Source organism: Acomys russatus, chromosome 8, assembly GCF_903995435.1.
Source record: "Acomys russatus chromosome 8, mAcoRus1.1, whole genome shotgun sequence".
Taxonomy (NCBI): Eukaryota; Metazoa; Chordata; class Mammalia; order Rodentia; family Muridae; genus Acomys; species Acomys russatus.
The window spans coordinates 2,218,234-2,232,127 of record NC_067144.1 but is presented as its reverse complement, the minus strand read 5'-3'; the positions used below and the strand labels follow the sequence as shown (position 1 = coordinate 2,232,127).

Sequence of the window (13,894 nt, the reverse complement as noted above, 5' to 3'; positions counted from 1 at the left end):
ACTATTCATTTCATCATCTAGAAACAAATATTGAATAGAAGTATTTTTCACACTAAATCAAACTACTCATAAAAACCAAACCACCCAAGTACAACCTGTTTTATAAGCAAGTTCTATCAAGCTCTTAAGGACTCAATCCATTTTATCTTTACAAAAACAGAACAAGAGAAGAAACACGTCCTACTCCTTGTAAAAAGACACTAAAAGCAAAGGAGAAAAACAATAAACTGGCAATGTTGCTCAGTATAAAAGAAACTTGCTTAATAGGTACAAGGACCTAGGTGTACCTCCCTCCGCCAAAAAACTAAAGCATGATGTGAAACCATGTCCAAAACAGGCATTTCTGCAGCTGCAATTTAAAAAAAAAAATTTTTTTTTCTAGCCAGCATGGTGGCTCATGCCTTTAATCCCAGCACTCGGGAGGCTGGGGCAGATCTCCGTGAGTTCAAGGCCTGGTCTACCAAGAGTTTGAGGACAGCCAGAGCTATTACTTACACGCACGCACGCACGCACGCACGCACACACATACAAAATCATTCAGATTTACCCCACCTCCAGACAAGGTTTCACTGTGTAGCCCTAGCTGCCCTGGAACTCACTCTGTAGAAAAGGCTGGCATCAGAGGTCTCTCTGTGACTGCCTTCCAAATGCTGGGATTAAAGGCATGTGCCACCACCAAGTGGCGCAGATTTTTTTTTTTTTTTTTTAAAGTTCAAAAATGTGAAAATCTTATGGAAAATATGTTAGCTACGGCCACACCATTTTGAAAAGTTCTAGTTTGGCTAAATGGTCAGTTTTCTCAAACTAAGTAATCAGCATTCCAGACTTGTTCGAGTTCTAGCACTGCACTCTGCAGACCGTGATACTGGCTGACAACAGATTTTTATCAAGGCAGTCCGTGTCTGAGTGCAGCCTGGTCTGAGGCTAGACTGGTCTATACAAGTGAGTTCCAGGACCCCGACCCCCCCCCCCCCCCCGAGCTACACGGTGAGACTCGTCTCACCCTCCCCCCACGACATTCTTTTACTCATTTCTCATCAGTCTTTGTCACTCCTAGCAACTGCAATCTCAGTGCCTTCCCCCCAGAACTTTTCAACCTCCTTCCTTGGTCCCCTCCACTCTCCCTGCCTTATAACTACCCCAGCTTGTAAGGAGATAGCCAGGTGGATCTAATTCTTAGAGTCCCCTCTGCAGAATTCTTCCCCCCTCCCCAATAAAGGCCCACAACGTCTTCAGTCATTTGTCTGTCTGTCTCTGCTGACGTTTCAAAGCCCACCCAGCGTCTTTCCACAATGGCTTCCCTCTAACAGAAGAACAAGTCAGGAACGCCCTCTACCACCACGGTTCTTTCATTTCAGTTGCTTGGCACAGCTAAGATGGGATAAAAAGAAACCTAAATGGCTAGGCAGTGGCGGCATACACCTTTAATCCCAGCACTCGGGAGGCAGGCGCAGGGGGATCTCTATGAGATCAAGGCCAGCCTGGTCTACAGAATGAGTTTTAGAACAACCAGAGCTACATACAGAAATCTTGTCCTGCGCTGGGTGTGGTCACGCACACCTTTAGTCCCAGCACTCAGGAGGCAAAGACAGGCGAATTGCTGTGAGTTTGAGGCCAGTCTGGTCTACAAAAGTGAACCCCCCCCCTAAAAAAAACAAAAAACCCTGTCTTGAATTCCCTGTACCCAAGAAACGTATGTAATGAAGAGACAAAGCAGAAGTGATAGACAACCACAAAGGTATTCCTTTCCAGGTCTCTCTGTATTAAAGAAAATTTCTAATAGTCTTTAAAAATGTAATGTTACTGTCAGTAAAGGTATATGATTAGTATTGTCGCAAAACTTATTTGATTACTTAAAAATACTATCAAAAGGGGAAACTACCTCGGCACACTGGCACATCAATTTAATCCCAGCACTCAGGAGGCAGACACAAGTGAGTCTGAGTTTGAAGCAGCTGGGTTTATAAAGTGAGACCCTAACTCAAACAAACAAAAAAGGGCTTAAGAGTACTTACTGAGCTGGGTCTATAAAGTGAGACCCTAACTCAAACAAACAAAAAAGGGCTAAGAGTACTTACTGAGCGGGATGTGGTGGTGCTCGCCTTGAATCCCAGCACTTGAGAGGCAGAGGCAGGTAGATCTCTTGAGTTTGAGGCAGCCTGGTGTACAAAGTGAGTCCAGGACAGCCAGAGCTATTACACAGAGAAACCCTGTCTCGAAAAACAAAACAAAACAAACAAACAAACAAAAAAGAGCACTTACTGATTTTTCTAGAGGACCTCAATTTGGTTCTGGGTTCCCAGCACCCATGTAGGGCAGCTCACAACTATTTTAAACTCTAGCTTCTAGGGGATCCAACGTCTGGTCTTTGCAGGCATCTGCATGCATATGTGCACAATTAAAAATAAAAACAAGCCAGGCACGATGGTACACACTTTTATGACAGCACTCCAGAGGCAAAGGCAAGTGGATCTCTGTGAGTTTGAGGCCAGCCTGGTTTACAAAGGGAGATTCAGGATAGCCAAGGCTACACAGAGAGACCCCTGCCTGGAAAAACCTCTTGTATCTCCAGCCCCTCATGTGTTTTTAAAAGATGTAGGGCAGTGGTTCTCAATCTAGGAGTCAAAGGACACTTTCCCAGAGGTTGCCTCACACTATCAGGAAACAGACATTTACAATTCATAACAGTAACAAAATTATAGCTATGAAGTAGCAACAAAAATAATTTTATGGTTGGGGGTTACCTTAACAGGGGGGGCTAAAGAGCTGGCTCAGTGGTTAAGAGCACTGCCTGCTCTTCCAAAGGACCTGGGTTCAATTCCCAGCACCCACATAGCAGTTCACAACTGTCTGTAGCTCCAAGATCTGACACCCTCACACCAATGCACATATATTAAAATTAAATAAAATACTTTTTAAAAAAAGGTATTAAAGGTTGTGAACATTAGTGTAGGGGATCAAATCAGGGGCCTCATACACACTGGGCAAAAATGCCCTACCACTGAACTAACTCCTCAGTTGTGCTGTTCCCACAAGAGTTTTAATGTCAGTTAGGTGTTGTGTCACGTAGCCATTTTTCTTTTTCCTTTTGAGATAGGGTCTTGCTCTGCAGCCCAGTCTGGTCTCTTTCTTCCACCTCCCGACTGCTGAAACTGTGACTGTTATATTGCCCTACCATTATTTGACCCTGAAGGAAAAATTAACTTGTGGGAAAGGCCTAAACTTGTATGTATGGATTTCTTTTTAAATCATCTGATTCAAACAATAAAATAGAAAGATGATTTAATGGGAAAATGTATAAATTTTAGGGTAAGTTTTAGCATTTTTGATCGAAAGAACCCCCAAAGCATGCAAACGTTCTCACATCTGCTGGAGCACAGGACCTAGATTTGCATCTGCTGACTTCCAGGCCAAAGTTCCTCCAGCTAGCTAGCTGTCCTAAAGACTCCTCTCAAGTTTCAGCAAACAATTTACACAAAGACCGTCCTCAGAGTAACTCACCAAGCTTTTAAATAACAAGAAACTAAATACAGTTCTTCAAAATCATGCCTATTTTAGTGTGCATTTCTTACCAACATAATTAAAATGCCATCTCCAAACTTATTAACATTTGACATGTTACCAACAACCTAATGTTTAGATTCCAATCTAGTCTTGCCAATTGTGCCAATTCAGAATTTAACCATCATGGCTCTAGCCTCTCTCAGTATGAAACTATTCTACAGCTTTTTCTTAAAAAAAAAAAAAAAAAAGGTCAGCCAGGTGCTCAGGAGACAAGAGGCAGGCAGATTGCTGTGAATTTGAGGCCAGCCTGGTTCAGGACAAGCAAAGCTACACAGAGAAACCCTGTCTCAAAAAACAAAACAAACTGACATTAACTAATTAATTAATTAATTTTATGGGTGTAGGCATGTGCATTCCACTGCACACATGTGGCATCTAGAGGACAATTTGCCAGAGTTGGCTCTCTCCCACCACAAGGGTCTCAAGGGATCAAATTCAGGTAGGTAGTCAGGGTTATGCCTGCTGAGCCACCTTCCGAACCAAATACGTGCTAGGTGTTTTGCCACAGTAAAGAGAAAAGTAACACATGTACCAGGTATGTAGCACTCAACACGTCACAGACACTCTTACCAACCCCTCAGAGAATACATGTGTTGGCTAATTTTCCACAGCTGCATGTAATTGGACAAAATCCATATTATTTCTTACTGCACTGAAGACACACTATGAACAAGATAGAATGTTAGAATGAGTGCTACAGCCTAGCATCAGGAACACTAACCTTATGAAAGAATGTCTCTTAATTTTGTTTGTTGCTGTACTGGGTAGGCCTTGTTTCCCCAGCCCTAAGAATGTCCCTTGAGGACTATGGGGCTATGGCCCAGCAGGCAGACTGCTAGCTGAACACAAATAAGGACCCAACCTCAGACCCTGTCAGAAGCTACAGAGTAAGCCAGGCTGATTGCAAATACCTGTACCCAGCACTTGGGTTGTGGATACAAGAGAATTCCTAGAGCTTATTGGTCAATTAGTCTAGCCAAATGGGTGATCTCCAAGTTTAATGATACTGTGTCTCAAAAAGGAAAAAAAGAAAGAAAAGAAAAAGGCAGAGATGGATGGCATTCTCGTGACTGCTCAGCCTGCTGCCTTTTGAGGAATACTCAGTAAGTCAAGCTGCCTCAAAGATGGAGTACAGCAAAACAAGACTCATGACATCAACTTCTGACCTTTGCACATACACACATGTGAGTGCGTGCACGCACACACCTACGCCCACACCCAAGAATGTCCCTTGAGCTGAATGTAGTCAACGGTGTCTATAATCCCAGGATTCAGTAGGCAAAGGCACCAGCTACATATAGTAAAGCTGTTTAAAAAAAAAAAAAGCAAAATGCCAAAAGGATATTACTTCAAGGGTAAGGAGTTCTTAACCCGATGTAATTCCATTAGTTATAAACTTAAAAAAGGAAAAGAGCAAGAATGTGAAACCACATGAATGGTCCCAGGCTTAAAATTCTCAAATCCTGCCTCCAGTGACATACTTCTTCCAAAAAGGCCATACCTTCTAAACCTTCCCAAACAATACCACCAACTGGAAACCAAATGTTCAAATACACGAGCCTACAGAGATTTTCATTCAAATCACCTCAGGGACCTTGGTGAATAATCTAGCCTGCGGACTTTCTAATGATTTTAAAGCAATGGAATCCCTGCCTAATGCTGCTTGTTCTAATAATCATGTGTGAAGGTTAATAGATGAGTGAAAGAAAAGCAAAAGGCCCGGAGGAGAAAGAAGACAAAAGTGGTGATGCTTCAATAGGGAGGAATATGGCACAAAGGCTTTCCATGAGGTAAGACTCTGAAGACCCTTGGAAAGGTGGCAGTTTGAAAACCCCAGACTGTGGGAAAGATTAAGCTTTGTCACAGGTGGAAGCAGTCTTGGCGGGCTTTACCCTTGGGGCACCCCATGAATACCTTGTGACAGAATGAGTGGAGCCATCCTGGGCCTGGATTTCAGGAAGCAGACCTGGGAACCCCACCTGGGCTACTGTTTTTCTAGTTGACCCTCAACGGGAAAAGGAGACCGGCCTTCCCATGTGACTCAGGCAGGTGGGGAGGAGAGAACAACAAGTTCAGCCCGGGCTTGAGCGCGGGCCAGAGAGACACCTAAAGGACCGGTCCCGTGGAACAGATGCCGGAAGGTTCACTCTTTTGTCCCTTTAACCTTTTTTCCTTCTTGTGTAAGCTAGTTGGGTTGTATAATAAAGTTTAATTGTTAAGAAACAGAGCCAACACCAGACAGAACCAGGCATGGTGGCCCACACCTGGAATGCCAGTACCCAGGGAGGCAGAGACAGGTGGATCTCTGTGAGTTCGAGGCCAGCCTGGTCTAAATTTCCAGGGAAGGAAGGAAGGGAGGGATGGAGGGAGGCCGGCCAGTTTGTCCTAGACAGAACATAATCCTTTGGTGTGTGTTTTTTTGTTTGCTTTTGTTTGTTTGTTTGTTTTGGTCAAAGAAACAGGAACCTCAAATTCTGTTGCTCGTAACTTTCTTCTCTAGTGGTTCTGCTCACATTCCATAAAGCCTCAAGTCAAATCCTTCTGGCACCTTTCTTCTCTCAGAGTGGGCCATTTCAAAAGTCAGACAGTCAGCCTTTACTAGTGGAAACAGGCAATGAAGCTACTAAATGTTTTTTAGGCCCCTCTCATTGTGGGAGGAATAAAAGCAAAGGTACAAGCACCATTCCAAGGAGTGATTTTTGTGTATTTGTGTGAGAGGACACACAGGTGGAGGAGGTCAGAGGACCTCAAGGGCTGGCCCTGGCTCTCCACCTTGTTTGAGGCAAGGTTTCTGTTTGCCACTGTGCTGCATACTCCAGGCCTGAAGGCTCATCAGCTTCCAAAGTAACCTTTGTCTCCACATCTCAATCTCAATGCTCAAGTGCTGTGGAAACAAATGCATGCTACCATTCTGGCTTTTCCACGGATTCCAAAGATCCAAAGTCAGGCCATCAAACTTGCAAAAACCTTTCACCCACTGAGCCATCTCCCCAGCCTTCAACTGTTTGTCTCCCAGCTCCCCTATTTTTCTTTTCTTAATTGTTTCGTTTGATCTCAGAGACCTGCCTGTCTCTGCCTCCCAGTGCTGGATTAAAAGGGTGGGCTACCATGTCCAATTTCAACTCTTTAACTTAGATACATTCCATAAGAACCTTTATAATACCCAAGAACTGAAAATAATCCAAGTAAATTCATGTAACAAGGTAACAATTACAGCTAACTACCAAGAGTACCTTAGGGACTATAAATATAAAAAATTTTTATAATCTAGACTGTTCAGAAACACTCTTATTTCTGGTGTTTATATGAACTGGCCTTCTTACATTTTTAGGTTTGCTCTAAATAAGTGTACACAGGCAGCGCTTGGGAGGCAGTGGCCGGCGGATCACACTGTGAGTTCGAGCCCAGCCTGGTCTACAAAGCGAGTCCAGGACTAAGGCTACACAGAGAAAGCCTGTCTTGAAACCCTCCCTCCTCTACGATTTGTTAGTTTAGCAACTACACCTCAGTTTCTGAATCCCAAGATGTGTGTGCTGGAGACCAGGAGTCCAAGATCACCCTCAGTCACACAGTGAGTCAGTGGCTAGCTTGAGCTACTAGACCCTTTCTCAACACACACACACAACAGAAGTAAACGTAAGAGTAGACCGAGCAGGCAGAAATCAAACACTTTAAAGAAATGTATAAGAGGGCCATCATTGGATGATTTACAGTCATCTACAACACCAAGTTGAACCTCCCAGCTGTCATAACCACGCCTTTCTCCCTAAAGTGTCCTTTACTTTAACCATCTGTGGTTTTCCTGACCACAGGCTGTTTCCATGCTGCCATGCCTTTGCATGTACACTTCTCTCTGCCTAGAAAGCATTTTTAAAGGTAAGCTCCTCATACAGTGACACTAAGCTTAAACATCTGAAAGGCCTTATGAAGACAGCCCTCCATCACTCAGCACTTCATGCATTCCTCCTATATCGTCTAGCAGTCTGTGTTACTGCCCAAGGACATCCTACTCAATAAAATTACCACCAAGCAGAAGCTCTTTCTGAGCACTGGCTTTATATGAACAGTTTTAATGAAGGCTAAGTTGAGATGCAAGGAAAAGTAACATTTTTGTTACCAAAGCCCATTATTACTGTTGTTGTTGTTGTTGTTGTTTTTCCAGACAGGGTCTCTCTGTGTGTCCCTGGCTGTCCTGGACTCACTTTGTAGACCAGGCTCGCCTCGAACTCACAGTGATCCGCCAGCCTCTGCCTCCCAAGTGCTGGGATTACAGATGTGCGCCGCCAGGACCAGCCCTCCAAAGCCCATCATTTTCTCAACTTCACCTTCCCTCCCTCCCTGTTTGTTTTCAACATGGAGATGAACCCCAGAAAGTGGTAAGCAAGCACCACACTGAACTATACTCTCAGTACCCCAACTCCAACTCTGTATCCTTAGAATGTCACTGAGGAACCAGACAGAACGGGTTGCCTCATATAAGCCACACCCACGCCCTCTCTACCACTGAGTTACACTCCCACCTCAGTCATGTCCCACTGAGTCACACTCCTAGCCTCTATCTTGTTTCCAGCCATGTCCTAGAGCACGTTACCTAAATGCTCTCAACTCACCTTTCAGGAAAGAACAGAAGAAAAGCGAACCTCAGGAGCCCTGATTTGATCACTTCCCCTAGGTGGGGAGCCCAGGCAGCACACAGGCAGGGGAAGCAGACCATCCAGATAAGACCTGACAGACTGTGGTCAGATAGTGGGGGAAGAGGCCCCTTCTGTCAGAGGCCTAGGGGAGAGGTCTACGGAGAAAAAGGGAGGGAGGATGGGACTGGGAAGATACAAGCATAACAATTGGGATAATCTGTATAAATTATAATAAATTAAATGTTTTAAAAGTCTAAATGACAAAAAAAAAAAATTAAAAAAAAAAGTCTAAATGACAAAAAAAAAGCTAATCACTTTTGCAGTTGCTTGAGGATTATTAAATTTGATACATACTTCCTTACCATACACAAAACAAAACAAAGTACAGAATAAGTGATATAAGTGAATACTTTAACACTTTAATCATAAAATCTTAAAAGAACAGAATACTCCACTATCAGGAAAAGGAACACAACTCTGACAGGAACCATTTTTTAAATTTAAGAGTGGAGAATATGGCTGGGCGTGGTGTCACATGCCTTTAATCCTAGCAGAGGCAGGCGCATCTCTGTGAGTTCGAGGCCAGCCTGGTCTACAAAGTGAGTCCAGGACAGCCAGGGCTACACAGAGAAACCCTGTCTAGAAAACAAAACAAAAACAAACAAATAAACAAAGAGTGGACCATATGATAGCTTGTCATCAGGGGCATTTCTTTTGCTTCCAGAATAAGTAACCTTTTAAGGACTGCCATGTCCTTGGGTTCCTGTGACAGTATCAATCAAGTCTTGGTTTCCTGGTCTCCATGACCACAGCTCCACAGTTCCTGTCCTCTCCATGACTTGCCTTTTACTGGCACCTACAGCAGATACCCCTCTCTTCAGTTTTCAGGTCTTTTCTCACCACTTCCATTAGCCTGACCTTAAATTAAGAATCCCTAGCCCCTCTGTCATATACAGAAACACTATTTCAGAATTAAATGTATCCAGGGCTGGAGAGATTAGCTCAGGGTTTAAGGCTGCTGTTTTTGCAGAAAACTCCAGTTTAGTTTCCAGTGGCTCACAAACACCTATTAACTCTCTCTTTTTGTCTCCGAGAAGACAGACAGACAGACAGACAGAGAAAGACACTCACACACACAAATTGAAAAAAAAAATTTTTTAATCGAACTTACTCACAATAAAAGTTGTCTTAGTAGACAGTCTAGCACACACCTTCCATTTCTTCTCATTTCTGTCACTCTCCTATACAGCTTACCAGTTCCCAGGTTTCTCCTGTCATGTCAATGGTCCTTACCCATACCAGGGATCATGAACCCCTCTCAAAATATGCTAAATATTATACAAAAAAAGATGTTGAACATGCATGTTCACAATTTTAAGAAATTAATGCCTCAAATAATAATCTGTGCTCCTCCACCCAAGATTTCAACTATTACTCACTGTATACAAATTTTCTTTTTAAAAGATTTATTGGTGCACGCCTTTAATCCCAGCACTCGGGAGGCAGAGGCAGGCGGATCGCTGTGAGTTCAAGGCCAGCCTGGTCTACAAAGTGAGTCCAAGACAGCCAAGGCTACACAAAGAAACCCTGTCTCAAAAAACAAACGCAAGATTTATTTTTCCTGTGTTCTGCCTGCTTGTATGTTTGTGCATCACGTGCATGCCTGGTATCTGTGAAGCCAGAGAAGAGGTCAGATCCCCTGGAACCAGAGTTAAGGCCAGCTGTGAGCCACCATGCGGGTTCTGGGAAAAGAGCAGCAAATGTTCTTCATGCTGAGCCATCTCCCCAGCTCTCTGCATACAAATGGTCATCTTTAGCTCCTGCTCCCTTGTTACTAACTTCAAGATGCTTTCCGTATAGCCATTAGGGCCCACAACCTTAACTGACACAGCAGTCACAATTTCTCTGTGGTAAACCTGCTCTGCTTAAGGTATCCCCGGCTCTTGGATTAAGGTACCAGTACTAAGCCTTGTTTCATTTTAGCTCAGCAATCTTCACACCTAAACCCATCTTTGTTGGAGTCTTACCTTGTAATTACCACGGCTTTTGCTTCTGCCCTTGTCTTCATTAGGTCTCCACTACTTTCCACCAGAGCTCTTCTGACTGATTCTGTCTGCTCAAACGGCTACAATAGTCTGACTGCTGTATCACCACCAAAATTAAAATTTGACTATGACTGATTCTCAAAAACTTTAATGCTTTCTTTCCCACTGAGCAAATAAAAATCACTTACTTTTATTATGGAGGCCTCTATAGTTTTTCATTTAAGCACTTTTCTAAAATTAGACTCAAGAGCTCAAGCTATTACTTGTTCCTATTATCTGTCTATCAAAATCACACCCACTCTTAACCGCCCAACTCAAAACCCAGTCTGATCTTCTTTAAAAAAAAAAAAAAAAATTTATGTTTAATTATGTATATTCACACACACACACACACACACACACACACACACAGAGAGGAACTCACAAGACATCAGCAGCATCAGGATTACTTGGAGCTGGAGTTATGGCTGTCAGGAACTGAATTCTCAAAGGAGTTCTAACTGCTGAGCTATCTGTCAATCCACCTCCCAAATCTTTTTTTTTTTTTTTTTGCCATCATAATGATTAGGAAGGCGAACAAATAGGCAATTCCCAATGAACTGCTTTAGGAAAATATGCTAAAGAACTGCCGAAATCCCCTTAATAATTTTTAAAGGTTTATTTTTTAATTAATCTTTTAGTATGTGTACTCAACTAGAGTTTTCTGTGCACCGCATGTGTACAGATGCCCCTGGAAACGAGAGGGTCACCTGAGATAGATGCTGGCTCTGAATAAGGTCCTCTGCAAGAGCAGCAGGTATGTGTAACCGCTAAACCATCTCTCAAGCTTTTTAAATATCATAACTATTCAAGTAGACATTTAAGCCAAGAAGCCTCCATAAACTCAGCATTGATCGAATGCTAATGACACACTGAGATTCAAATTCCAATTACACCTCCATCTTTCTTAAAATTAATTTATTGGTACCAGACAGGAGGCGAGGGCAGGCAGATCTCTCTATGAGCTCGAAGGTAGACTGGTCAAAACAACAGCCAGGGCTGTTACACAAAGAAACGCTGTCTCAAAAAACAAACCCCTCCCCAAGCACTGGGTTTACAGGCATGGGATTACAGCACCTGGCTACAAAAAAATATTTTTAAATTTATTTATTTCATGTATATGGGTGTTTGAACGCATGTATAAGAGAACAACTGAGCTTCTGACCTGAATCCCAGACAGTTGTGAGCTGCCATGTGGCTACTAAAAATCCAACCCAGAGCCACCAGCACTCCTAACTGCTGAGTCATCTTTCCAGCCCCTAAACTTTGAATTTTAAAGAGAACTTTGCAGAGCAAGTGGAGACTTCAAAGGTCAAGCACCTCCACAGCAACCATAGCAACAGGATCTAAATAGTCCATCTTATCAGCCAGGGTGGGACAGTGGGGGTGGGAGTTTACTGACACAGTCTAAATGTGTTGTCCTTTTTAAAATTAAGCTAATTCTTTTTTTTTTTTTAAATGAGATTATGATGGGCAATCACAAGCATCTACAATAATAAAGGGGTTACTGGCATATTTATCAGCAGGTGCAAGAGCAGCAATCCGTGCAGGACAGATGTTTTGTGGGAAGTATTTTTTCTCCATCCCTTTATAAGGTCTAATTTAATTTCTCTTTTTGACTCCCAGGACTTTTATCTTCGTAACTGTACACTATAAAACATTTTGGCATAAAGTATATAACTATTCATGAGTCTTTTGAAAAAAGAACATTTTAATTCTATCTAGTTCACACTTGGGGAAAACACATCTTTCCTGGCATTTCTAAAATTACAGCCGTTCAAATTCGAATGTATTTCTGAAATAGACTTTCCATCAAGAAAATCTGCTGAAGTCCTGAGACTTGATAGTAGTCTTGATATTATTAGTAATATCAAGGAAAGGCATGTACAATAACCGAATAGCTGCGGCATTTGAAATGGGATCTGTCTATAACCAAAGCCTGATTCTAGCTCTGCCCTTAATACCTCATCTGAAAGAGGGTATCTCTTTCCTCATTGCTCTACACAATGTTCTCACAAGCAGGCGAGAAATCCTGCAAGTGACCGTGCAAAAACTATTAGGGCTGTATATATACTGAACACTAAAACGTTAAGAAGAAACGGTCAAGTAATCGGGCTAAACCATATGGATACATTCACACTGTTAAGAGAGCGCCCTTGAGGGTACTGATGGGGTAATTTAAAGTGAAATTAGACCCAATTCCAAATACATCTTCATAACTCATTAACTCTAAGAGTGATGCTGGCTTATCTTTCCTGAAACTAAACTGGTATATTTAAATGCATTCCGAAAGTTCAAGATTTCAGTATGCCCACAACCGACGCTGTTCCCATAAATGGTTTTTTATAGAAAGCCTGAGCAGGAAAGCATCATTAACTCTACTGAAGATATTTTGTGGATGCTGTTCACGTATACAGAAGGAAAGAAAAAATATTTTGGTGTTCAGCACACAAGCCGAGGAGTCTGGCTTGCAAAACCACGGCCGCCGCCGCCGCCACCACGGAGAAGCATCTGATAGAATTCCTGGTTTTACAGACCAATGTCAAAAGAAAGCGGCAATAATACTATAATTTAGGGGACACGGTGCACTTCCGTTCCCGTCCCGAGGGAGAAGCCTCGAAAGTACGCGCCTGAGACCAAGTCCGAGAGTCCGATAGTCCCGGCCCCAGTCTGGGGTGCCCCCTGCAACGGCAAGCGAGGGTCGGCCCAGGAAGCACCCCAGCAACACCTAAGCTTCGACGGACTCCGGGATCCCGCCCCGGGGCTCTCGGAGTGCGGGCCAAGAAGCAGCCAGGGGTCCCGGTCGCCAAGGAACCCGAGGCCGAGGCGCGGGAAGGGCCGCGGCTGCATCCAGAGCAGCCACAGACAGGGGCACCGGGTGACCCGGCGGGGCCCGGCTTGCAAATCAGCGCACTCACCAGACCATGCCGTAGGCGCCTTCTCCGATGTACGAGAGGTTGGTGTAGCGCGGCCCCACGTCGAACACCTGCCCGCGGACCATCTCCGGGCCCGCCGCCGCCGCCGCCGCCATGTTGGCTGCCCAGCCGCCCCAGCCGCCGCCGCCTTGGACTCGACGCTTCGCAGCTGCCGCTCGGCCTCTGATGCGCCTCCCGCAGGGACCTCGACGCCGCCCGTGTAGCCGCCGCCGCTGCCGCCGCCGCCGCCAGCGAACGGGAACGAGGGAAGAGGACAACACAGAGGAGAGAACTGACCGCCAGCCGTGCCACTGCCTGCCTTCCTGTCTGACGGACGGACGGGCGGGCGGGCGGGCAGCGAGCGGGAGGAGGGAGGGGCTCGCGTCTCTGGGCGCTGGGGGCGGAGTCAAGGACGCGCGTGCTGATTGGCTCTTTTGGGTAGAGAGGGCGGAGTCTCGCGGGCCGGCGGAAGCAGCGAGCCAAGGCCGGAGCACTGCGGCTGCGGGGGAGGGCCGTCACGTGCATTCGGGGAACCGAGCGCTAGGTGGCTCCTGAAAGCAGGGCATTACGACCCCCGCCAGAGTCCGACTGCTCTACCGGGGCCAGAAAGAACTTGCGCGGGACCAGGGACTTGGCATGAGGCCAGAGGACTCATTGCACACCAGCCACTTGGACCCCTGAGACAGGCCTCTAGGAA

The 13,894-nt window shown here is 44.7% G+C and overlaps 1 protein-coding gene across 4 annotated transcripts in view; it reads right to left on the bottom strand.

Moving 5' to 3' along the window:
* Nucleotides 1-13,331, bottom strand: part of Mapk1 (mitogen-activated protein kinase 1) — a 53,171-nt gene extending 39,840 nt beyond the window's left edge. For all 4 annotated transcript variants that reach the window (XM_051150599.1, XM_051150600.1, XM_051150601.1 and 1 more), the window contains exon 1: nt 13,201-13,331. In XM_051150599.1, the coding sequence (XP_051006556.1) occupies nt 13,201-13,313 (113 nt within the window). In that variant the 5' untranslated portion in view covers nt 13,314-13,331. The remainder of the gene's footprint in view (nt 1-13,200) is intronic.
* Nucleotides 13,332-13,894: the final 563 nt, after the last annotated feature.